We start from the raw sequence: 26181 nt of genomic DNA, 5'->3' as shown, positions 1-26181 counted from the left end.
CTCACTCTGTAGACCAGGCTGGCCTCGAACTCAGAAATCCGCCTGCCTCTGCCTCCCGAGTGCTGGGATTAAAGGCGTGCGCCACCACGCCCGGCTGGGGTTCTTTTATGTTTTTGCTCTCTCTATCCTAAGAACATTGCCTATCCCCTGACAGACACATGCCTCCTTTTGTTGTTTTTATTTTTTTGGTCCAGTTAGATGGGTTTATATAGTTTATTCTAATAGCTTTATATTATAGATGTTCTGTGCTTAATTATTATAGATAAACTTTCTGTGTTTGGCATGAGGTAGGCTATCCAGAGGTTTTACAAGATGGATATCTAGGAGCGTCAGTACTTGAAAATTAAAAGGAATGGTTTGTGATTATGTCACCGTCTCAGGAGGCAGTGCGTTGGTCTCATGCCATATCGTTACTGTGTGTGCTCACAATGTGCATGTATGTGGGCAGGTGCATGCGTGACACGCGGGTATAGGTCAAAGGACGGCCTTTGGCAGTCAGTTCTCCCTTTCTACCAAGGCCTTTGTGGCCAGTGTGTCTTACCCAGGGAGCTGTCTCAGTGGCTCTAGCACTTTCTTGTCCTGCTTTTCACTAGACCGTTTCGACATCACTGTAGACACTTCTTCTAATAGTTTAAAGGACAGACGTCTGCTTGGATTTCTTGATTAGCCACGTATGGAGGTAGGAGTGGTTAGTTCCTGATCTCATAATCCCTTTAGTGTATATTTGATTCCATTCTGCATGTTTCCGAGTCCTGATCCAGTAAGTCCCTCGACTCCTCCTTTATTGCTAATGAGCTGCAGTGACGAGTTCTTCCTTCTCTTTGCACATAGCATGGCCAGCATTCCAGTAAAGGAGCGCGTGAAACTGTCTCAGAACTGGCGGCTGGGGCGATGCCGAGATCGGATTCTACTGAAGTGGAGATATAGGTAAGCAGCTTCTTGCTTGTTTAAAAATGTTTATTTGTTTTTATTTCATGTGTATTTTTGCTGTTGTTTTAAGATGGAGTCTCACTATGTAGCTCTGGCTATCCCCAATTTACTCTGTAGACCCGGCTGTTCTTCAACTAACAGATCCACCTACTTCTGCCTCCCAAGTTCTGGGATTAAAAATGCGCACCACTAAGCCTGGCTTGAAAATATTTTGTTTCTGTGTATGTCTCTTCACAGTGTGTACTTGAGGACGTTCCAAAGGGCATCAGATCTCCTGGAACTGGAGTTCCAGACAATCGTGAGCCACCATGTGGGTGCTGGGACTTGAACCCAGATCCTTTGAAAGAGCAGCACGTGCTGCTAACCTCTAAGCCATCATTTAGCCTTATTTTGTGATTCTTTTAAGGCTTCCCAAGACCAAAGAGCATAGTAGAAAATATGAAATTAGATCATTGGGGCTGTCTCTGGCATGGTAACTACTAGTGAGTCCAGCAGGATGGCGTGCTTACACAGCTCAACAAAGATTATAAAAAAGTGCACTCTGGGGGCTGGACAATATGAGGCAGGAGGATCTCAATTTCAAAGCTTGTCTGAGCTAAAGAGCCAACCTGAGAAACTTAGGGGAGTCCTATCTCAATTTTTTTTTCTTTTCCCTCTTTTTCTTTCTTTTTGTTTGTTTTGAAACCGTTTCTCTGTATATCCCTGGAACATTCTATAGACCAGGCTGGCCTTAGAAATCTTCTGCCTCCGCCTCCCAAATGCCTTGATCACAGGCGTGTGCTGCTCTTGCTATGATCTCTAGGAAGTTAATTCTCCTCTTGGATTCTGTTAAACTCTTCATGGGGGGGCGGGGGGGTGTCACGGTGCTGGGGCTCAAGCCCAGGACCTCGGCCATGTCTGGCAGGGGGGCTTTACACTGAGCCACACCTCCAGTCCTGTTTCTTTAATTTGGTAGAGGGCAAAGTTGGGGGCTGGAAGATGCTCAGGAGGAAAGCCTGACAATGTGCGTCTGTTCCCTGAGATCCACATGGAAAGAAGAAACGCCCGAGAGTTAGTGCATGAGTGCCACGTGTGTGCTGTGACATGCATGTGCAAACGTTTGTGCACATACAAAGTAAAGAAAGAAAATGGCATTTTTAAAGAAAGGCAAGATGAGATATTAGGCATATGTGAAGTAGGACGTAGAAAGAGTGTCAGTGTGTCTCTGCGGTGTATGTCACATGTGTGGGTATGCAAAACAGTGCCTACAGGCCAAAAGAGGACTCTGGGTGATCTACTCTATCATCCTCTGTCAAAATCTCTTGAAAAGGGTCTCTGACTAGAGCGAGGCTGATAGCCATCAGGTCTTGAGACCCTCCTGTCTCTACTCCTCACTGTACAGTGCTGTGGTCACAGGTCTGTGGCCCTCCTGTCTCTAGTCCTCACTGCACAGTGCTGTGGTCACAGGTCTGTGGCCCTCCTGTCTCTAGTCCTCACTGCACAGTGCTGTGGTCACAGGTCTTGTGTAGAAGCAGCTGGTTCTCTACACAGGTGCTAGGAATTTGAAATCAACCTTGAGGCTTGTACAGCAAGGGCCTTCCCCACTGGGCTGCCGCCATAGCCCAGTGCCGTGAAGATTTTATTAATTTTACTAAAGTTGTTAAACCACACTTATGCTTCGTCAGTACCAAAGCATTTCATAATTACTATTTAGCACATTACCCAAAAAGAGCTTCTTGTTGGTTGATTTTAGTGTATTAGGAGCTTTGTAACTTTTCATTCTGGCTGACCTGTCCCTTTGCTGATAGAAAAGGTACGCGGCTACCTTTGGTGACTGTCTTAGGTACTGTTCTATTGCTGTGAAAAGATGCCATGACTAAGGCAACACTCACAAAAGAGTTTCACTTAACTGGGGGCTTGCCTACAGTTTCAGAGGGTTAGTCCATGATCATCATGGCAGGAAGCAGGTAGACATGGTACTGGGTCAGCAGCTGAGAACATTACATACTGATCCACAGACAACAGGTCACACACACACACACACAGAACCTAGGCTGAGCTTTTGGCTTTTTTTTTTTTTTTTTTTTTTTTGAGACAAGGTTTCTCTGTGTAGCCCTGGCTGTCCTGGAACTCACTTTGTAGACCAGGCTGGCCTCAAACTTAGAAATTCACCTGCCTCTGCCTCCTGAGTGCTGGGATTAAAGGCTCATCTGTGAGTCTACGGGGTCGTTCTCATTCAGACTATCAAGCTGACCCTTTACCTTGTGTGCATTGTTTCCAGTGGTTTGCCTGAAGTCAGTTGCTGTGAATTATGTGGGGGTGTTATGATAGAGAAGTTATGAAAGAGAAAGACAGATTTTTATGGTGAAAGGCTTTACCGTCTGGTTTCCATCTGTACCTAGTGGAGGTTTTCTTAAAGAACAGCTCCTCTCTGTAGCTCAGATTGACCTAAACTTGCTGTCCTGACACTTTAGCCTCCTTAGTGCTAGGACTACAGGCTAGTGCCATACCTCGCCATTTGTGCCTTTTAACATCAAAGGACATTTCACTATCAAGCTTTTGCTCCTGGGTTGTCTTTTAGGGCACTAATTTAAGGCAGACTGGCAAATAAACAGAACAGTTACCAGGCTGCCCCAGGATTACCACTGTTCACCTGGCATGAACCTGATTTCTTGTCCTAGGTGAATGTCTGCCTACCACATGGTTGTAAGTACAATCCAGCTTTCTCTGTTTGCTGCCCATTTGAGTGATCTACATAACTGTGGAAAAGATGTTGAAGAGGAATGTGAATGATGAATAAGAATGTAGGCATCTATGTGCGCTCCCCACATATTCTGTATAATATATGCACACACTTGTGAAAACCGCATGAGTAGAGGCTTAGTTACTACAAAGTCCGAGCTGCATTTAATGGCCCGGCAAGTCAATTGCAGAGCTTTCCACATTCCCGTGACGCTTGGGGAAGAAACACAGGCCCGTTTGCTCAGACCAGCTTGGCAGTGGGAGATGGTGTCTGTACATGGATGGGGAGAGGTCGCTTTCCCTTTGTATTTCTTGAGACTTGGTAGCTCCAGGACTGTTAGGTAGGGTAGAGGCTGGAGGATGTCTGTCTTGGGGAAGGGGCTTAGGCCGCACCAGGGAGCCTAGCTGAGCGCCCTTCTCTTTCCTCTCCTTCTGTTCCCTCATCTCCCTGTCCCCATCTTCTCCCCACTTTGTCCACAGCCCCTCCTATAATGAACGGCCTTACCCGTTACATCTATGTATCTGCAGATGGCCTGGAGCTCCTGTCCCTCCTAGGTCAGCACTCAGGAGTGCATGCCACTCTACCCAGCAAAGGCTTTAGTCCCATGTCTGTCCTGTGGCCTTTCTCTCTCACTGTTGAGAGCTGAGCTCTTTTTAGCCCCGAGCTGCAGTGAACTACTTTGGAGTTATTCTGTTTTACCTCCAGTACAGAAATGTCCCTCTCCTCGGGAGGATCTAGGCATCTCTTGAGCAGGTTTGCATACTTTCCTAAATGGCTAGATTTTTTTTTTCACTTGTAAATATGTCTTTGGTCCAATAACAAGGGAATGGGATTTCTCAAAACTTGTCTTTTCTTGGTCACACCTTACTTGATCTGTTGAGCAGTGTGTACATATTGGAGTCTCAGAGTCTTAAAACTTAAGTTGGACTTAGCCAGAACGCAGAGGTCACATTACCTGGTCGGGAGTCTCCTTCAGCTTCCCCTGGTCCTCAGCTGACATCTTCTTTTAGCCCTGCCTGTCTGTAAGAAGTGCAGGCAGTGGCTACACTTCCTTGTTTGTTTTGTTCCCCTCTCCAGTCAGATGCCTTGGATGCAGCTACAGGATGCTTCTCTGTACCTATCGCAGGCTAATTTCATCCTGGCCTACCAGTTCCGCCCGGATGGTGCAAGCTTAAACCGACGGCCCTTCAGAGTCTTCTCTGGGCATGATGAGGACGTCTGTCACTTTGTGCTGGCCAACTCCCACATCGTCAGTGCAGGAGGGTGAGTGCTAGAGGTCTCTCACCTCTTCCTTGGTGTGCTCCAGGCATTGGCCGGGGCTGCCTCTGGCTTTGTGCTTTTTTTTTTTTTTTTTTTTTTTATACACTTAAAGCAGAGATTTTCCAAAAGCTGATAACAGGTTAGCCAGAGAAGAAAACAGGAAGAGCCTTTAATGCCAAGTGGAGCAGGTTTGCTATTCTCTAAGGGAAGTTTATTTTCTCTCTCAGCTCTGTTAGCCTCAAGTGTGCTGAAGAAGTAACTGTGTAAAAGCTCAGCTCCTTGTGAGCCAAGTTACAGAACGTTTGGTAAATCCAGACATCACTGGACCCATGCATGGGCTGCCGGTTCAGTAGGCTTGCCCTCTTTCTATAAGTTAACTCTCGGGGCGGGCTCTTTATTCTCTTGTAGAGACGGGAAGATCGGTGTTCACAAGATCCACAGCACCTTCACTGTCAAGTACTCGGCTCACGAGCAGGAGGTGAACTGTGTGGACTGTAAAGGTGGCATCATTGTGAGTGGCTCCCGGGACAGGACAGCCAAGGTGAGTCCCCCCCCTCCCAATCACCCCCCCCCCCCCGCACCACACATCACACATACTGTTATTTCCTCCCATCTTTAGGGCCTGGGGTAAGAGAGGGTGGATAGAGCCTGGAGCCCCAGGATTGCTTGAGAGCACTGGGTGAGGACAGGGAGAAGAGACACAATAAAGACCTCACTATGTGCCTTTGCATAAGCTTGCCATGCCAGGCTGTGCTCCTGCCAGCGGGACTGCGGTGGGGAGGAGTGGCCAGCAGCTGGGATGTGTGCCACTCTCTGGAAATGTGGTGTGAATGCAAAAGCACAGGGCCTGGCTAGCTTCTCTTCCCTGAGTTGGCTTTCCTCAAGTTTGTGGGTTGAGCTCTAACCCCAATATTTTATTTTCAAATCTCCCTCCTCTTGCTTGCTCTCTGTTTGGAGAAGTTAATTTTTCACCACCTTGTTTATAAGCAATCAGTCTGGTAATTAAAACATGTTTTTACTGACTCTCTGGAGAGTGATGTGGCCAGCAGGCAGTGGAGAGGACAGGGCTGTTGGTAGTGGCATCAGTACCAGGTCACCTGATCCACAGATATCCACCAGGACATGAAAGATGAAACTGATAAGCACTTGTCATTCTCGAGTTGTGGATCCAGTCATCCAGGCTGTGTCAAGTGTTGCTGCTTCTGGGACAGAGAAGACAATTTCTATCTAGTCTTGGGTACAGCAGGCCTAGCCAGGAGACAGGCTTTGGGGCTGCAGGGGGAACATTGCAGAAGACCTCAGCAGGGCTTGTTGTTAACTCTTTTCTAGGACCTAGAGGCTCCACTGTAGCAAAATGCCTATTCATATCAGCAAATGGGCCTCTAAGCCGCAGAAAGAGCTCAGGAGAGTGAAGTTGCAGCTTTTATCACTAACTCTGACTCAGTGTACCCTCTAGTGACTGCTCTTTCATGTCGCTGATTTATATGAAGACAACAGCTAAATAGGTTCCCTGCTGTTTATGAACATTTCTCCCCCTTTTGGAATTTTCTGCCTTATATTTTATATTTAGAGAAAATGCATGCTGGCAGAGGACGCCAGAGGGGGATGAGCAGTTTGTGATTTTATTTTGAGACAGGGTCTCAGGTAGCCAACGATGTCCCATGTCTTCATTGTCAAGTGCCGAGCTTACAGCGAGCGAGTGAGTGAGCGAGGCTTCCTGTCACCCGCTCTTTCCTCTTCCTATCCCATATTCACATGGAATTGTTGTTTAATCAATGACTTTGTAGCATTCCTTGCAAAGATTCTGGCTTTAACTGGCCAAACTGCTCAGTAGTAAGCGCAGGCTAGAGAAAGGGCTCAGTCAAGTGCTTGCTAGCTGGTTTGGGTTGTCAGTGCTCACTTCTGGGGACAGTGGCATTTGTCTCTAGTCCCAGTGCTGGGGTGGCACAGACAGGTGTAATCCCTGAAGGGTTTGTTTTTAAGTAACTTTCGTTCCTTGATGATTCCATGCAAGTTTCTAATGCATCCTGTTCCCCTGGCCCTATGTTGTTCCCCCCCACTCTCTCTGCCCCCATCTTCCTTACAGATCTCTTCAGTATATTTGCTAGCTCTTGTTCTTATTAGTGTCCCAAAGTTTAACAGGGCTGTCTTTATAAGCAGGTGTGTAACAGGGCACTATGCAGTCTGTTAGTTGCCAATAAATGCAGCACTAAGGTGCCCATAACCTTCTTCCTTCATCACTGACTGTTAGGAGGGCCCAGCATCACAGTAGCAACAGTTACTATGAGTCCAAGTTGTGCTTAGCCAGTAGCATTTGAAGCCCCGCCCCCCACCTTCTGACTCTTAACATTCTTCCTTTGCCATCTTCCAGAGTATTCCCTGAGTCTGAAGAGGGTGCTGTAAACGCCTTGGTTAGGTCTGCGCTCCCAACAGTCCTATAATGAGCAATTGTGAAGCCATGGGTCTTTGTAGTCTCTGTTTACAGCTAGGAGCAGCAGCCTTTGTGGGGATAAGCTTGTGCTTTGAAGGTGGTTTGGTGCTACGGTTGATTCAGATAAACAATAGCCTTAGGTTCTTTTCTAAAACCTCAGACCCACCTCTCTTTCTGTTTTGAAACAGTGTCTGGCTGTGTAGCATGGACTAACCTTGAACTTGTAATTTTCTGCCTCTTGAGATTATAGATACGTATACCACATGCCTGCTAGGATGATTTTCTAGCAATGTAGACTGTAACCAGGAACTATGCTAAGCACTTTATTCATTTTCTTATTTTATCTTATTGGGTAAATATCTTCCTTTGCATAATTGTAATATATTTTAGATACACAGTATACTCTGTGCTATCTTCTCTATAACCTTTTTTTTCTTTTTTCTTACAACCGTTTTTGTTATTTCTATTTAAATAGTTGTCCTTGAAGTTACGATGTAGTTTAAGAGTCACCTTAACCTTCTGCTCTTGCCTCACCTGTGGAACGCTGGGATTACCTGTGTGCTACCACACCCAAACTATGTGATGCTAGAGATCAAAGCCAGTGTTGTGAGCATGCTAGGCAAACACTCTACCAATTGAGCTGTATCTCCAGCCCTCGTGCCATCTTCAGTGGCTTCAAAAGGAACTTAGCTTTCTCTAGTAGATGGACATTTGCATCTGGTTTATTCCTGAATACAAGAACCTGGGAATAAGAATCCTTTCTTAAGTCTGCTAAATTCTGTGCATTGATTGTGCTACCTCTTGGTATTTACCCTCCCTTTTTTATACCATGGTCCTGAGACATAGGCATGTCCTCCATTCCATGAGCTGAAACTGAGACCAAGAAGTTAGGCAACATCTCTAAGCAAATATAGTAAGTCACAAACCCAGACGAGTCAGATTCCAAGACAACATGCTTGTTCTGTAATAATAGGCTTCCACAAATATCTTATCACTTGGGTTTTGTTTTAGAATCTTTTTAAAATGAATTCTCATACTTAAGAGTTCCTGAGTCAAAGATCATGATAGGAACGACTTGCCACCTCTGGTTTGCCTTCTAAAAGGGCTGTATAAATGTGTATGTTCGCTGAGTGTTTTCTGGGATGAGTCTGTTTCACTGATAGTAAAGATCTGACCACATGTTTATTATGTCAACTCCTGTCGCTCAGGTGCCAGGACACTCTTGTTGCCACAGAATGCTGTGCTACGAGACAGGCTGCCACTCCTAACTGATTCTTGGAATTGGCAGTGTACTTCCTGATTCACTCCTAAAGATCAGGAACATTAGTCTGTAGTTTGAGTGCTCTCAGTTACTACCAGCTGTCTCCACGGAAGCTACTAGAACACAGGTTTAGGCTGTCCTGGAGAATTTGTAAATCAGGAGTGCCCTCTTCACCACACAAGCGCGAACCCGACTCTGAGGGAGTTCAGAAAAGGCAAAGGCAAAGGCAAAGGTCTCTTCCAAGCTGGGCAGTCTAAAGGAAGAAACCAGAAGGGTATCTGGTTATTACCGAAGGGTTTGGCTGCTAAGGACAAGGCAGATGCTAGAATCCTGGGCTTACAGGAAATACTGAGATATCTGCCCTCGGCGGTGGTTTTGTTGTTGGTGGTTTTTTTTTTGGTTCCCTTCTCATCCAGAATATTCTCGTTAAATTTCTTTTCTTAGTTTTGGGGAAAGTTCCCCCTACTCTTACCCCACCCCCACTGCATCATACCCACAAACTCTGAGAAACACTCTCTCCTTTTATAGGGAAGAGATACCATGTGATCCTAAGAAGGCAAGACCACCCCCATTCCATCACTGCCCCTCTGCCCCTTACACTGAAGGAATGTTTCCTTAAGTTCTTCCATCTAAGGCCCTGCCTGAGTGTGGTGTGTTCCCCTTATAGCTCTGCGGGGACCTTGAGAGGTCACTGATCCCTCTAGCTGCCAAGGGATCCCTCTGTGGCTGCTCTGGGGAGAGCCCTGTACATTGGAGGTCTCCCTTCTGTTTGGTTAGAGGCTTATGTCCCTGTGTGTGTGTCATCTGGGGTAGGGTGAGGTGCGGGGGAGCCTGGTGTTAATGGGAGATTTCTAAATGCACTGAGTGCTGAGAGGCCTGGGAGTGTTGATTAGAGTTAAGCCCAGAGTGCCTGCTAATGTGCATTCCTGACTGATAGGGCCCAGATAGTGGGCTCCAAGCAATATTTTTAACCTGTGGAGATATGGAAGCTTAAAAGAGTTAAGCTTTTCTGCTACTTTAGGTGACACTAGGTGCTAAAATTCCCTGCTGACGCAAATACCTTTGGATCCTGGGCATTATGAACAAACAAACAGCAACACCCCCTCTCACTTTGAAGTCTTGTTCCCATTCTCTCCTTGTTTTGCAGTTTTCTTCTTACTCCTCTAATAGTATACATGTCTCCCCCTACACTGCGCCTTGGTCTTCCCGCCGCTCTCTATGTGCCTAAAGTAAAGTTTTGGTGAAAGATAGGAGAAGGGAAGATTCACAAACAAGGAAGTTTCTGAGAGAGGCAGGAGGCTTCCATCTGCATTTCCTCAGTTGAATCTCACTCAGGGCTCTGTAACCTCTCATAGCCTGGGAGGAAGAGGGACCCGCAGGATAAAGGTTGGTGGTTGGGGCAGGAAGCAAGGCCTGTCTCTGTGGCAGCTGAACCAGAAGCTGAAGAGGCCCCTCTGCTCAGACCCTGGCTCTCTCTGTCTTCAGGACAGAAAGGATTCTCCGTTCCCCAGTGCCTCAGTCACACTCTTCCCACATGATGTACACTTCTGCCTCCTCAGCCCAGGCAATGCCAACATGCTCATTTCCTCTCCTGTTTCCAGGTATGGCCTCTGGCCTCGGGCCGGCTGGGGCAGTGCTTACACACCATCCAGACTGAAGACCGAGTCTGGTCCATTGCTATCAGCCCATTACTCAGGTAAGGGAGACATGTTTGGTTTTTAATCTCATTCAAGAATGGTTTCATGTTATTAGGTCAGATAAGCTAGAAGTTTTTTCACTAGTGTATTCTAGGTTGTTATGAACCACTCTCCTGGGGATTTAAACATTCTCCAGAGACTTTAAGTCTTTGGGTCTTTCACTATACTTTGGAATTGAGATAACCTTTCCTAAACATCTGACCAGAAATGTTAAGAGGAAGCTACATACTGGCTATAGCTAAGGGCAGTGTTACCTTTCTGGAGCAGATGTCCTCTGGGGTTGCTCCAAAGCCAAGGCTTCTCAGTATACCTGAGAGGCAATGGCAGCAGCTAGCCTGCTGTTGTGACTCACCTCTGCTTTGTTCCCTGAAAATGTCTTCTGGTGTATCCCTTACAGGCTCTGGGTATCAGGAGAGGAGGCGAGGTTTGGGGCCTGCCAACTGGGCCGCATCCATATATGGAGAGGAGCAGAAACAGTGGCAACTTTGTGGAAGGGCAGCTCAGTTTTATTATTTTATGTCTGTGGTAGTTCGGCCTGCATGCTCCTATCCATGCGCCTGGTTCTCTGGAGACCAGAGAGGGTGCTGAATCTGGCACTGTAGTTACAGATGGTTTTGAGCCACCATGTGGGTGACAAGAGTCAAACACAGGTTCTCTGGGAGAGCATCTCTCCCCATCTCTCCAGTCCCCAACTCTACAAACAAACAAACAAACAAACCCCTAAAACCAGACTCAAAATAAGTCTTGCTGTGTAGCTAGGGCTTGTCCAGAACTGATTATGCAGCCCAGACTGGCCATGAGCTAGAGCTTCCTGCCTCAGCTTCCCAATGGCCAGGATTACGCCAAAATGCAGTTATTTCTTCTGCTTTAACTAGCCAGGTGTGTTGGCTCATGCCTGTAATCCCTGTAGCTGGGAGGCTGAGGCAGGAAACATTACCCATGTATTTAAGGCCAGTTTGGGCTATAAGCATCAGCCAGCCTAGGACACAGAGTAAGACCCTGAGTCAAAAACAAAGCAAAGTATGCAAAATCAAAATAAAAAAGTAAAACTGGCCAGGTAGTGAGTGGTGCACGCCTTTGATCCCGGCACTCAGGAGGCAGCAGCAGGCAGATCTTCTCTGTGAGTTTGAGGCCATCCTCGTCTGCAGTTCCAGGACAGCCAGAGTGACACAGAGAAATCCTGTATTGGAAAAATTGCTGCTTTCTTGGCTATTAATTGTTATTAAAAAACATTTTATTGGCATATGGTCACGGTACCTACTGTTGAGTTTCATGTAGACAGTGTCATTCAGTGCATCATGTGCTTTGTATCCAGGCTTTTAAAAGATTTTCTATTGCTTTGTGTGTATGGGTGTTTTGCATGTATGTGTACACACACACACACACACACACACATCTGTGCATCATATATATACACTGTCCCTAGAGGCCACCAGGGGGTGTTGGATGCCCTGGGACTGGAGCTCAGATGGCTGTAGCCACCATGTGGCTGCTGGGGATCAAACCTAGGTCCTTTAGAAGTGCAGTCAGTGCTCTTAGCTGATGAAGCATCGCTCCAGCCCCTGTCTGGGCTATCCTGAACCAAGGAGGGCCTCTCTCCTTCCAGGGGCATTTAGAGACTTTTCTATACTTGAACTATCTTAGAAGTTAGTAGAGTCTGTCTTCCTGCTCTTCCCTGATGCCTCTCTCATCTCACCTGAGTGTAATTGGGAAAGTTAGAGGGCTGCCACCTCCACCACCTCAGTCACTTGTTTTTATAAACAGGTTGGTGCCCCTTTTGCTCAGCCCCCTTCAGCCTCTTTCTCCTCACTTCATGGAGCCTGTAGCTCTCCTCTTGCTCTCTTCCACAACTCCCTTTCAATTTCTTTCTTCCTAAGAATTAGAGCCGATTAGCCACGTCATTAATTCTTCAATTTGACGGCTGATATAGCAGGACCTGAAACACATTGCTGACCTTAGAGAATGGAGACCCCGTTCCTTAGCATATTGACGATGGGAGAAGTTAATTAAAATTCCACAGAGCAGAGGTGTCGGCTAACCTATAAACCTGTCACTTTTCAGAACGAATCATTCCAGCATCTTAGGAAAGAGACAACCAGTGACCAGAAGGAAGATGAGTGTGTATGGGGAGCTCTGGGGGGGGGGGGGACTGGAGCCAGCCAGCTTTGTCTCCTTGGCAGTTTCTCCCTAATGCCACCTTTCTGAAAGCCTGTCAGCCAGGCTCATGTGTGTGGGACTAGAGAGAAGTGAGTGACAAATGTGCTGGCATCAGGGGACAGGAGCAGCTTGTTGGTGAAGGGGCTCTGGGCTAGAGATTGTCCGTGCACTCAGTACATGGAGGTGTGGACAGGCTCTCCCCTGCACCGCAGCCTTAGAGTCTTCTACTCTATCCGCATCCTCTGGAGAGCGCTGGGTTACTTCTCAAGAGAAAAGACCACGTAATACCGAGTACAGACGGGGTCAGTAATACCGAGTACAGACGGGGTCAGTAAGAGAAGTTGAGAAAGGAATTTGATTTGAGATGACAGTAAGGCAAGTTGAGGGTTTTGGCCATAACTTGGACCATGAGTAAGAGTGTGACTTTCTGATACTTGCGTTACTGTGGTGTACGTACCACACTCTGTGCAGCACTCTCTCTGTGCGGCCTTTCTGGGTCCTTTTCTGCTCTCCTCACATCTCCTTCAGTTCCCTTGCTATATTTTCCTTGCCCTGGATGACTCTTTTGCCCCGTGTTGGTTGACTGTTTAGTGTTAACTGTCGAGTTATTTGATATGGCTTTTTCCTTAATTTCACAAACGATGTCTTAAACTCTGTTTTTGTTTATTTTGTTTCTGAGACAGCGTCTCACTCTGTAGCTGGCCTGGTGCTCACAGAGATCTGTCTACATGTGCCTCCCCAGGTCTGAGATTCAAGGTGTGAGCCACCACGCCTGCAGACTCTAGCTTAAAAAACTTGCATTCGTTCTTTCATTTATTTGTATGTGTGTGCGTGTGCACGCTCGCATGCCTTTGTGCCTTGGTTGCACATGTAGAAGGCAGAGGACAACCTTCAGGAATGATTTCTGCCCTTTCACCATGTAGGTCCCAGGGATAGAACTAAAGTTGAATTCTCTTCTAAAAAAGCTTGTGTTGGGCATTCTGACTTCACACTAGCCATCTAGGGCATGTGCTAGGGTTTTATTGCCCCCTTTTTTTTTTGGTACTTCGAAATATATGGGCTAGGATCTCTATACTGTATTATTAGATCCATGTCTCTCCACTTTGTCCATGACTTTGAGTCTTAAAAAAAAAAAAAAATAAATAAATAAAAACACACCAAAAAAAAAAAAAAAAAAACCCAAAATTCTCTAAGCCTGGTAGTGGAAGCACATACCTTTAATCCCTGCATTGGGAGGCAGAGGCAGGCAGATATCTGTGAGTTCGAGGCCAGCCTGGTGTACAGAGCAAGTTTCAGGACTGCCAAGGCTACACAGAGAAACCCTGTCTTGAAACAAAAAAAAAAAAAAAAAAAAAAAGAAAGAAAGCTCTCAGCTTCGAGGCACTCCCTCAGCGTCTTACCTAGTGCAGCATGTGCTTAGTGCTTAGTGCTTAGTGCTTCCAAGCTTGGGCTTCCCCATGCCTTCTGCCTCCCAGGAGGTGCATGGTTCTTTTGTAGTTTGCTTGAGGTGGTGTCTCCATGGGAATCCCTCTTCCCTGTCCTCTTCCTTTGAAGTGATCCTCACTGGCTGCCTTCTGTCACCTCCCTGCCACTGTTCCTGCTGAATGTGTTTGTCAGTCACTGAGTTGGCAACGTGAGGGGTTGTTGAGCAGCCACTGTCCTCTGAGGACAAGCGCTTCGCTTCCCTTCCTCGCTGCTTCCTTCTCAGTGAGCGTCTTTCTCCTGTTAAACAGTCAGTCCTGTGCACTTTGTTGTTGATGTTCTTTGTTTCTAAGTTTCCAGTTCTTTTCATGTATCTGTACCCAGGAACTTTTAGCATAAAATATGGGCCCCAAAACTCCAGGCTTAATATGAGGTGCTTCTGACCAAGAGAAAGCAGGGATTCTGACCCGGCTCTAAGTATCACCTTTTGTTTCTGTGACTTTGAATTTTTAATTTGCAAACAATTGCAGAGGTGATATTTAATACCAGTTATGTGCTCAAGGATATATTTGTTTTATTTTTTATTTTTGAGACAGGCTTTTTCTGTGTAATCTGTCCTGGAACTCACTGTGTAGACCAGACCAGCCTTGAACTCAGAGTTCTGTCTGCTTCTGCCTCTCAAGTGCTGAGGTAAAAGGTGAGCACCGCCCTCCTGGCCCCCACATATCTCAAAGCTATGTTTACTCAAACAAACAAACAAACCAAAACAAAACAAAAACTAAAAGCAACAGCAGGCTTCAGAGGCAGGCGGCAGGCAGGCAAGGGCTTTTCCCTTTGCTTCCTGCGAGCCTACCCACCCTTCTTACCCTTTTGTCAAGACTCAGCTCTTATGAAATAAGGCCCTGCTCCATATAAGAGTTTCCCACCTGTCTCTGTTGGGTGAACAAGAGGACATAAAGAAGGCACACAATGTTCTTGAAACAAAATGGTCTATGTCTTCCACGGTTGTGTGGCAGACAAATAATTTAAAAAAATTTTTTAATATATATAGTCATAATTACATATATCCATACACACATATACTCATATATATGTATATATGTATATGTATATATATATATATATATATATGTGTGTGTGTGTGTGTATATATATATATATTCACTGACTTCAGACACAACAGAAGAGGGCATCAGAACCTATTACAGGTAGTTGTAAGCTACCATGTGGTTGCTAGGAATTGAGGAATTGAACTTAGGACCTCTGGAAGAGCAGTTAGTGCTCTTAACCTCTGAGCCACCTCTCTCCAGCCCTAGAAACACATTATACATGGTCTCAGATATAGCTTCTAAGGTCACTGTGAATTCTTAATACCTTCCTATGAGTTAATACAGATTAATATATTTATTACTATTTAAATAATAATTTTTACCTGAATGAAGTTAGTAAATACAAAGCTCTTTTCCCCCTTTATTTTAAATTTTATATTTGGTGTTTTTGAGGCAGGGTCTCAGTATTTATTTCTGGCTATCCTGGAACTCACTATGGAGACCAGGCTGACCTCAAACTCACAGAGGTACACCTATTTCTGTCTCCCAATACTGGGATTAAAGGCCTGTACCACCATATCCACCCCTATACAATACTATTTACAAGATTTTATTCCCCATTAAAAGTAGACTGGAGAGATAGCTTAGCAGGTAAGAGCCCTGGCTGCTCTTCCAGAGGTCCCAGGCTCAATCCCAGCATGCACTTGCTCCAGTTCCAGGCCCCTTGAAAGGCTCTTTGAGAACCTGAAAACACTCGTTGGTGTCCAGAATTGACATAGGGCATGGTGAGGAAGGCCACCTATGAGAGAGACCTGGGCTCACTTAGGTACATGATTCTGCCATTCCAGGAGTGTGCAGACACTTAGGGCTTTGGTTGTCTGGATGCCTCCATCCTACACTTGGGGCCTGTGATGAAATGAATCTTATGTCTGCCTGGAAGGAGAAGGGAGAACATCTTGTAGCTCTCTTTTTCTCTGCAGACACCATGCCTACTTCCCCGAAGTGAAAAAAAGGCACTGGGAGAGAGAGCCCTTGCCTCTGTGGACACCACCACTGCCGTGTGAGCGCCTGTGGCCAGAAAGGTTTCCCCACACTCTTGGGTTTTAATCCCTTCTCTCCTGCTTCTGTCATCAGGGAAATATATGAGTGGTATAGGTGTAGAGACTTGACTTGGCCGTGTTATTAAATATACAATACCATTTTGTGCACTGTGGCGGCCTGTTTGTTTTGTGGGGGATTAGTCCAAGTCTGCATGAAATGTACCAATTCAAGTTTGTAAAGTGAGTTGTGGCCTCTGGGGGGTTTGATGGAGAAGCTGTTCCTTCTTGCTTCATTTCTCCCAGAGGTGAGGGTAAGGCTGGAAGGAAAGCCAGCCCTGGACACTGCTTGGCCGTGGATGCTGGTACTGGGAGAGCAGGGTGTTTGTTCCAACAGCTACAGGGTTTGCTATGTGCTGTGTGTGGTAGATGTCGCCACCAACCTGCTGAAGTACATCTTTCTTTACCAATGGTTAATTGCATGTGGAGTGTACTCTGACAGGTTTGGGAGTTGAAAAAAGAGGCAGTTTCAGCATGGGTTTCATTGGTTCTTTATGATGTTGCTGTTTTCTGGCCCTGGGCATCGTAACTCACTGCTTTGTAGGGAAGAAGAGTCAGATATAAGGAGTCCATCCGTCTGTGGGTTTCAGGAGTCCGTCCATCTGTGCGTTTCAGTTTTCTGGTTGGTGATGAAGTGCTGTACATGAAGGGGCTCTTCAGCCTCGATAACCTGAAGAAAGAGGAGCAAATGACCGTGGTGCTTCGTCTTTTAACCAGTCCTCCTAACGGCTCAGGTGGACCACAGTGGCTTAAGGATCTTTCTGTCTCTTTCTTCTATCCTAGAGTAGGGGCAGAGGAAAGAAGGCTTAGTGCTAAACGAGGCAAGAATGTCTCCTTGTCCTGAAGAGAGCCAGCAGACACTGGAGGGAGTGTCCTGCATATGACGTCTCTTGACGATGAGAGTAGGAGTTTATACAAAGTCAGCAGATGGCAAGGGGCTGCTGTGGCTTGGAGAGGAGTTGCAATACGTGGAGAAGAATGGACGCTTTGAGCAATCCTAGGTGGGCCCACTGATTCCGCTCAGAATGTGCTCAAGTTGTCAGGCATCGGTGATCTGTGTGCTGGGGGCATTGCATTGGGTCAGGTCCTGCAGAACCATCGTGCTGTGCTCTTTATCTGGGGGTGGGGCGGGTGGGGGGGGGGGGGTCACTGTCTATGCCAATTCAAGCCTCTCAACGGGTCATAGCCATCAGTAGCAAGAACCAAACACTAGGGATGGTTTCAGTTCCTAAAACTGAATTTCAGCCATTCCTCAGGGTAGGATGGCACACAGAGGCTCATGTGTTGGATGTGATGCCTGCTGGCTTAGAACCCATTTTTAGTGTGGTTGACTCCTTTGTCATGAACCGACTTAAATACCACAGCAGGAAATGGGCTACTGCAGTGTCAGTATTGGTATTTCTTCTTTTAGATTTATTTTTAATCAGGTATTTTGTGTGTGTGTGTGTGTGTGTGTGTGTGTGTGTGTGTGTGTGTGTGTGTAGTGAGCCACCTGGCATGGATGCTGGGAATAGATCCTCTAAAGCAGTCTGTACTCTTTTACCCACTGAGCTGTTTCTCTAGTCCCCTGGTCTCTTTCTGTCTCTGATATCTCCCTTTCCATTCCAGCCTCCCTTCCTTCTCTTACTCATCTGCTCTTTCATTCCATTTCCAGGTACTAGGTAAGAATTGCTGTTACCACTGGGTGTGTGGTTTACAGAGGCAAGTGGATCTCTTGAGAGTTTATGGTGAGCCTAATTTACAAAGTTAGCTCCAGGATAGCCAGAGCTATACAGGGAGACCCAGCCTCAGAAAAACTAAATAACAAAGAGTTATGATCTTGTTGTCCCTAGAGAACACACCACGAACTAGATGAAACAGACTGACAGGGGGGTCAGATGGGTAGGCAGTGAAATGTGGTAAATTCTCTGTCACACAAACAGAGGGAGGAAAGAGCTCTAGTATCACTGGAGTCACAGCAGAGAAGTAACAGGAGTCCAAGGTGGTTTACAATATGTTTCAAAATAAACTGGAAATGTCGGAAGTTACATTTTATTGTTTAAGGCAGGGTTTCACAGGGTAGGCCTGGCTGTCCTAGAACTCCTGTGTAGACCAGGCTGCCTCAGACTCAGAAATGCCCCTGCCTCTGCCACTAGGCCTTGGCATCAGCAGGTTTCTAACATGTGGAGATGATCCGGCTTGATGGTTATACATGTATGAACACACCCGATTATTATGCTGCCCTGTAGATCTGTGCAGCTCTGAAGTGTCAGTGAAAAATAAAATGAAGAGCGGATGGAGGGATCAGTGGCCTCTGTCCTACTGTCTGTACCGCCTGCTACCTGAAGTCCACCTCTACCATCTTTTCTGTGTCCTCTGTTCATCTCCGGTGTACAGAGGGCTCACCTGTATTGCCCTTTGATCACGTTCTACTGACAGGGGGTCACTTAGCACATATGCCAAGGTAGAAGCATGCCTCAGTGTCAAAATTAGGGTGGGTTTCCCCCATTTTCCCTTCTTTCTACCTTTTTCTTTCTTTTTCCCCCCTTCTCTTTAAACTTCAGTGGGTGATGAGGCAGAGAGGGAGGTGGGAGGGGAAAGGGGAGCCATAAATTCAGAGACCTGTGTAGCTGTTCTCTGAGCAGCCAGGAAGCCTCTGATGTCTCCAGAGCACTTTCATTAACATTTAAATTAAGGGTTTGTTTTCCAGGCTGTTTTATAGGCTGGGACCTTTCATGGCCTGTCACATGCAGCACCCACCCCCTTCCCCAAGCAAGTGTGTAATTGTAGCCACTGCTCTGTCCTAACTCTGGGTTGTGGCCGGAGGTTCAAAGGGAGTTGTTGAGGATGAAGCTGTGGCGGCGGTACAAGCTGTGACAGTCAGGCCTCAGATGAAGGTGCTCACAAGACTCCAGCACCTCTCCCCTGACCTGTACTTTTCTTTGCCCTTGAAGGAACATATTTCAATCCGAGTCTAACCTCTTCTTCCACACTTGGTTCCCTTGGGCCATGGGCAGGTGGGCAGGAAGCCTCTGTGCCTTTGGACCTGGGAGCAGTGTTTGTGAGATGTGACTCTCCCTGCCATCTTTTCCTCCTTTCATCTTTTTAGCATCTTGATGCGTTTACACACAGGTTACCATCTGCAAAGAATTTACAATGTGACCCTTAAAAGCACCTGCTCACACAGCTAGATGGCTGTGTGTCCTCCACCCTCAGTCACCAGCTTATGCATCTGTGCTGGAAAAGCTGACTGAGGGAACTGTTCTTACAGATCTAGGAACTCAGGGCAAGTGCTTCTCACCTTCAAGGGACAGCATTTGTATTGAATCTTCCTTTCACCAAACTATTGGGCAGTGCAAGGGATGCTTTGGAAAGACATCCCTGTGTGTCGTCCCTTACCCTCAGTCTGCTCTTCCTCCGTAAGTAGCAAGAATGTGCAATCTCTGCCCAAGGCACACATCCTCCCCCACTGCTGGTCTCAGCTGGATTTCTTCTTTGGACAGGAATGAGAAAGACACTGGACTTTCTCTGTTGAGACGCTGTGGATTTTCTTTTTCTTGGAGCACTGACTTCACTGTGTGAGTCAATACCTATCTCTCCCTATCTCACTAAGCAATCAAATTGTCCATGACGTACCTGTCAATGGGAGATAACTAAATGTCACCTATGCCTGTCCCAGGTAGCCTTGCCAGCAGGTGGACACCTTCATGCCCTGGGGTTCTGCCCGAAGGGAGTGAAGGGGGTGCTGGGCAGACCCCTCTGCAGGTGGTGCCCGGCTCAGATTGCAGGCTGGTGCTCAGCTCTTGCCTAGTGGTGATTAATCTGGGGCTCAGCCAGCAGAGGCTCGGGCAGGGCAGCTTTGGTCCCTCACTGTGAAGACCTTTGGCTTGGAGACACAACTGATCTCTGTAGCTTGCTTCGGCTTGGGGTTTGATCTGTCAAGGCTAAAGAGTAACCTGATGGTGGAGCGGAAGTTTCTAGCCCTGCCTGACTTACGGCACTGACCCATTCCAGTGGCCCTGTCATGATAATGCTCATATATTTAAGACGATTTCTCCACCTGTTAGCTGTAACACTCAGATCAGTCAAAATAGGGATCTTCATGAAAGATGCTTTTAGTTTCTTGAGCCAATAGAGCTGACTTCCATAAGTGGACTGAGGACTGGGAGTAAAAAAGGTAGCAGTGGGGCTATGGCTGGCTCAGGAGCAGACTGTGTTCGGGAAGGGTGTCCTTCTGCAGTGAGGTGGTCCTCGGGCCGTTTCAGGCAGATTTCACTTTCGTATTTCACTTTCGAAGTCTTGGCTTCTTTGTGCTCCATTTCGTTTCACATTTCTTTTTCTAAGGGGGCCTCTACTTGCCCTTGTCATCACTGCTACCTTTGCTGAGTGCTAGTCCCTATGCCCTCCCGCTGGCTATCCATGGAGCCAGTCATCTGCCGTGGAGCCCTTCTCTAAGGTCAGAATAGGCTCCGTTTGGTCATAAGCTTAGGGCCCGAGAGTAGGAATTCTGCTGATATAATCGTTTGCTGTGTTTGTGAATCTCCGTGGGTTTTAGGATTATGTTGTTCCATTGGGCAGTTGTGACCTGAGGCCCAAGGCTTGAGACATTCTCCTCACACCCTGAAGGAGAGAGAGTGTGCCCTCGTGTATTTATCAGTACCAAATGGTAATGGGAGCTGCCTATAAAGATGCTGTGAATGACACAGGTTTGTATTGGCTCTGAATTTTTCTGTGCTGACTAGAATTTCCATGCAATATGACAAAAAAGAATGTATTTATGCACCATAAAAAGTCAATTTATTTGGCTCTTCCTCCAGACCCATTCTGTAAAGGGGCTGCTGTCAGCTGACCTTGCACCTCTCTAATACTTTTTTTAACTATGAGAAATTTCTCTCTGAAAATTTCAGATTATGACCTTTTGGGAAGTGGCGGGGGGTGGGGAGGGGGAGGCTGTTCTCCTTCCTGTCTTGTATAAAAAAACAAAAAACAAAACAAAAAAAAACGCATGGTTATTGCTATAGCAGAGGTCTCTCTGCCTCTGGAGGGCTCTGTTAAAGCACACTATCCAATATTCTTGCCTCTTTTCCCTTTAACTAATTAATTTTTGTGTGCTGCATATGTAGGGGTAATAGGACAACTTGTGACAGTTGGTTTTGACCTTCTACCATACAGGTTCTGGGGATGGAGTTGAGTCATCAGACTTGGTGGCAAGCCCCCTCATCCACTGAGCCATCTTGCCAGGTCACCCTTACCTCTTTTCTAAGCTTTCTCTTGCTCTTTTGCTCCTTTTCCCAGCGAGGACATTTTCAGTTAGTGTGTGACCTGGTTTGTGACTCTCCTTAGTGAAGCTCATCTGAGGTGCTGACAAGGAAGGGGGAATGGAAGGCGGGGAGGAAAGGCCAAGAGTCGCTGGCCCAGGAAATTGTTTTCTGTATATTTCCTTTTTCATAGTTTTTAGTACAAATAAAAAATATGAATGATGTCCAAGGAGCCTGGTAACGATCCACGGGGTACCAGTGGGTGTGCCAACACCAAAACAACCAACAATGTCATTGCAGGAGAGAATCTCAGAGATTCTCCTGCAATGAGAAAGAATTAAAAGTCACAGGGCTGGGGCCAGCAAGAAGACCCAGTGGGTAAAGGTGCTGGCCATCCATCCTGGTGTCCTGAGGCTACCCCTGGAACTCACATAGCAGAGAAAACTGACTTCTATATGCTGTCCTCTGACTTCCACGTTCGTGCTGTGGCATACGTGTGCCAACCATGGCACACACACAAACACACACACAAGATTAAAATGTTTAAAATAGCCACAGGGCCGAAGATAGAGCTCAGTTGGTTTGAACCTGTGTTTGATCTTCAGAACACGTGTTTGAAGAAAGGGAGGGGGAAAGGGAGAGAGGGAGGCCAGGGAAAGGAAGAAACAGAACTGTGTTGTAGCTCATTCTCGGAACACCAGCAGGGAGGAGGGGGAGCAGGAGGGTCACTTGGGCTGGCTAACTGGCAGCTAGTCTGGCCTAGTTGGTGAGCTTTAGGCTATTGAGAGACCGTGTCACAAACAAGATGGTGGCTGAAGTATGAACACTCAATAGTTCATAATAAACCACAGTGAGATGGTTCTTTAAGGAGTCAGGGTCTTTCCATTTGGTCCTGACTGTCCTGGAACTCGCTATGTAGACTAGGCTGCCTCAGACTCACAGAGATTCTCCAGCCTCTGCTTCCCAGGTATTGGGTTAAAGGTGTGAACCACCATGCCCAGTTAAATATACTCACTTTAAATGTACAGCTCCCTGGACTCTTTATACATTTTTAGAATTGTGTATCATATTTCAGTTTCAGAAAATTGTTATCCCCCTCCCCAAGAGCCTTTCTTTGTTCCTGGGACGTGTGTGTGTGTGTGAGAGAGAGAGAGAAAGAGAGAGAGAGAGCACGCTGTGTAGGTATGAGCGCTCACGCATGCGTGCATGAAGGTCGGAGCCAGTGCTGGGAGTCTTCCTATATTGCTTTTCACCTGGTTGGGAATCAGAGCAGTTTTGACAAGCAGGCCCCCCGGGATCTACCTGTCTCAATCCTCCTGGTATTGTGGTTACACATGTGTCACAGTGCCTGGAATTTACACAACACAGGTCCTCGTGTTTGTTTAGAAAATACTTTATTCAGTGAGTTCTTTTCTCAGTCTCCACTTGGACCCTTTTATGAAGAAGAAAAAAAGGAAATAGAAATAAAGAACTATAAACTCAGAACCATTTTTCTCTGTCATGTGATCCTCTGGTAGCCCATCTTCTAGAAGTGTGGAACGTTGCTTTGCTGGGGTCATATGTCTCATGTCATGTACGAAGCCTAAGAGAAGAGCCAGCCAGTTTTTACCTCTCAAGACGTTATAGCAGTATTAAGGGGCATGCGTATCCACAGCTCTGTGGCCTGCTGTATGTATATCACTGTGAATGTCACCAGAAGCTGGAGTAGTCTGCAAGCAACTGAGAAGAACAGTCGGTTGTCTTGTTGAAGATGCGCTTCGCGGATGCTGTGGAGTTTGAAGTGGGACTAACCTGGTGCCCCTGCTTACATTACAGAAGGGCATTCAGGCAAGGGTTCGAGTGTGGGCAAAGGCATAGAAAAGGACGGGGAAGACCAAAAGTAGGCCTGGGGTTCAGGTTGGGCAAGGTTGACTCCCTGGAGGGGAATTTGAGGGCCACATTGGGAATGGATTGAAGAGATGATTTAACTTTAGCCTGAGGGAAAACAAGGCGCTTGAGGCCATTCTGAGTGGATTGAAGTGGTGGGGTGGAGAGGTCTGCACACAGCAGTGAGGCTTGCTGCTAGGATGCAGTCCACAGTCGGTCCCATCTGCAGAGAGTGGAAGGGAGAGGCTGGTGAAGACCTGAGAATCTGAGCGTGATGGGGCTCTGACCTGAGCAGACCCAGTTCCCGTGTCCAAGGGCAGCTGGGTGGCAGTGGCCAGAGATGGCTGGGAATGGTGGCCAGAAGCTCAGATGTAGGGTTGAAATGTGGAAGGCCTCAGCCTAAGGAGAAGCAATAGACATAAGGCAGTGGAGCTACACCAGAGGAGACCAGAGATAAACAGCAGACAAGGAACATGGAAAAGACTCAAAGGAAACAGGAAAGCTAAGAGCTGGGAAAGGGAGAGCGCCCCAACACATACACACACACACACACACACACACACACACACACACACACACACACACACACACACTGCAGGGCAGGGCTTTCTGTGCAACTTACATAAGCCAGCTGCCAGCCTGGCTTGTTCGGTGGACACCATAATGGTGAAATGCAGGGCCTCCATAGTGATGTGTGGGGTGGGAAGTCTGTCTGTGTGTGTGTGTGTGTTACCATGTTTTGTCTTTCATAAGTCGTTGAGTTCAGCATTCGCTTCCTAACTGCAGAAAGTTTGCTTTCAAGTTCCCACTGGTTCCGGTTCTGGTCTCTGCCGTCTGCCCTGTGGTTGTAAATAAAGTAGATGCAGAGTAGCAGCAGATGCATCGCAAGGCAGCATCAGTCAGAGGTCCAGAAGAAGGTGATTGTGAAGCCCGAGTGAGGCAGGCAGCTGGAGCTCCTGGTTGGGACCGCACTGGGTGGAGATGCGACTCTTGGGTGAGGCTTTCAAGTAAAAGAACAAATAGCGGAGCAGAAACAAACATCAGATGCTCGGACATCCACAGAGATGGAAGGGGGATGCCTCATAGAGGCAGCCAACTGAAGTTTTCTGTTGAGACTTCGCTTCCTAGGGTTGAGCTTTTGGCTTCTATTCCCACTGCAGGCATTTTTATGTCATGAGATGAACAGTAGTAACCCCTCTGGAACTGTTTCTCAAAGATACACGATTTTTACTTTTTTGTTGTTGTCGTTTTGCTGTTTCCTCTCTGACACAGCGTTGGTCGGGTCAAGGCATCCCCAGACAAGGGGTCTTGAGACAAGCATGCTTTGGTCTGAAATGCAGGGGAGAGGGCGACTTCACTTTTAGAGTCAGAGTCAGTTTCTCAGTAGCTGACACAGTGCTGTTTATTAATGCAGTGTACATTCTGGGTTGATGAGATTTCCCCGTCAGTCTAAAGAGTCAGATCTGAGCTGGAGCTTGTCAGTGGCATGAGGGATGGGTGAGGCTCAGACTCCACGTTATTCTGGCATCCAATGCAAGAAAGAGAGGCTGGTTTAGGACCCAAGGAAGAGCCAGGGACCATATTGGCATTCGGAAAGATTTGGCATGGGAGCCACAGGGCTGCCTAGGTCCTGGGCTTACTGGCCAACTGTGTCTCTTAGGAAACCTTTTCTTTAAAGAGAATTGAATAAGAACTTTCTAGTCCTCTTTGGATCCCCTTGGGTAGTAATTCCACAGGGCTTGTCACTGTGTTTGAAGCTGGTGCTGAGGAGGGCGGAATGAAGAGAAGTGAGGGGGTGGAGATGGGAGGCAAGAGGGAATCAGAGAGAAATTTTATTGAGGGAGTTTGCTGGGTTTATGGGAGGGAATCTCTCCCCTCCTGCCCATTCGGATTTGAAAGGGCCGGTGCATCTTTGATTAGGTGCAGGTCAAAAGAATTTACACATTGTGACCTTAATAACTAGAGGTGATTGGCAGGCGGGCTATGGGGAGGGGGTGGCGGGCCCCTTTCATCTCACTTAGCACAGAGAAGAGACAATGGACCAGCCGATTTTCCTTGTTGTCCCTTGTTTGAAAAGGTCTGGTGTCTCTACTAGGTACCTGTGACATGGGGGTCTTGATTGGGGTCTCATAAAGGCCCCTGTCAGTGTGTCCAAAGGCCAAGAGTACAAAAGCAAGCCGTGGGTGGGGGTCTCAGCTGACCACTGAAGAAGGGAGGGGAGGGCCCAGGAGGCAGTGGAGGGAGAAGCAACCCCGATGGGAGCCCTTAGAGAGGGAGGGGAGGGGGGCAAAGAAGGGCCATTTTTGTCCCTAACTCATCAAGCACATCTGCAGAATTGTCCAAGCTCCTGCCTCCCAGTCAAAGGGAAAAAATGATCGTTTGATAAACCGTCCTGATTCACCACTTTCTCACAAGGGTGGGAGACCCAGTCCTGACCTCTGTATGATTTCACGTCAGAACAGGGCTTTCTTGCCCCGCCTCCAAATTGCTAGAGAAACTTTGAAATATATCCTGTGGCTTTCTCTCTCTTTTTTTTCCTCCAACCCCCAATTTCCCACCCTCTCCACCCCACTGGCCTCTGTTCTCTCCCTGGGCACTCCAGAGTCTAGGCAAGTAATTAGTCCCCTCTTTCTGGGGCACAATGAAGCCAGGGTGTTTGTCAGGCCCCTTCCCACTGCTCACAGTGCTAGGGGCCCGCGGGAAGTACCAGGTGGCATGTGCACTGTGTTCCAGGCCTGTGCAATCACTGGGGGATAGAGTGAGGGGTTCAGGGAGCGGTGTGCACAGCACATCCATTAATGGTCTACACACAGTGCCTGCATTTTTCCCAGGTAGAGGCTGTTCACTGAACTCAGAGCCCAGGTGGGAGCCCTTGGCACTGCAGCTATTTCCCACCCTGCGCTTAGTCACTTGGAGCTAACATGGGAGACCAACAGGCCGCATCTCTCGAGAGCCTGATCTTTGTATCCAATGTGTGTACCCCCTCTGCCCTGTCAGTTTTGTGTGTTCACGGAGTGTTGATTTTAATGCGGCCTGTGTAGGTCTGGGAGGC

General features: G+C 47.1%; 1 protein-coding gene across 3 annotated transcripts in view; it reads left to right on the top strand.

The window, feature by feature from the left end:
* Positions 1-26181, top strand: part of Fbxw4 (F-box and WD repeat domain containing 4) — an 82865-nt gene that overhangs the window by 18772 nt on the left and 37912 nt on the right. For 2 of the 3 annotated variants that reach the window (XM_021151882.2, XM_021151884.2), the window contains exons 2-5: positions 832-927; positions 4730-4915; positions 5321-5453; positions 10206-10300. In XM_021151882.2, coding sequence (XP_021007541.1) covers positions 832-927; positions 4730-4915; positions 5321-5453; positions 10206-10300 — 510 coding nt within the window. Of the gene's footprint in view, positions 1-608; positions 680-831; positions 928-4729; positions 4916-5320; positions 5454-10205; positions 10301-26181 lie in introns of those variants that run through there. The other variant, XM_029472546.1, reaches the window with a different exon arrangement.

This window comes from Mus caroli, chromosome 19, assembly GCF_900094665.2.
Source record: "Mus caroli chromosome 19, CAROLI_EIJ_v1.1, whole genome shotgun sequence".
In the NCBI taxonomy this organism is placed as follows: domain Eukaryota; kingdom Metazoa; phylum Chordata; class Mammalia; order Rodentia; family Muridae; genus Mus; species Mus caroli.
Note: the sequence above shows the minus strand (reverse complement) of the source record. Positions and strands in the feature narration are given on the sequence as shown.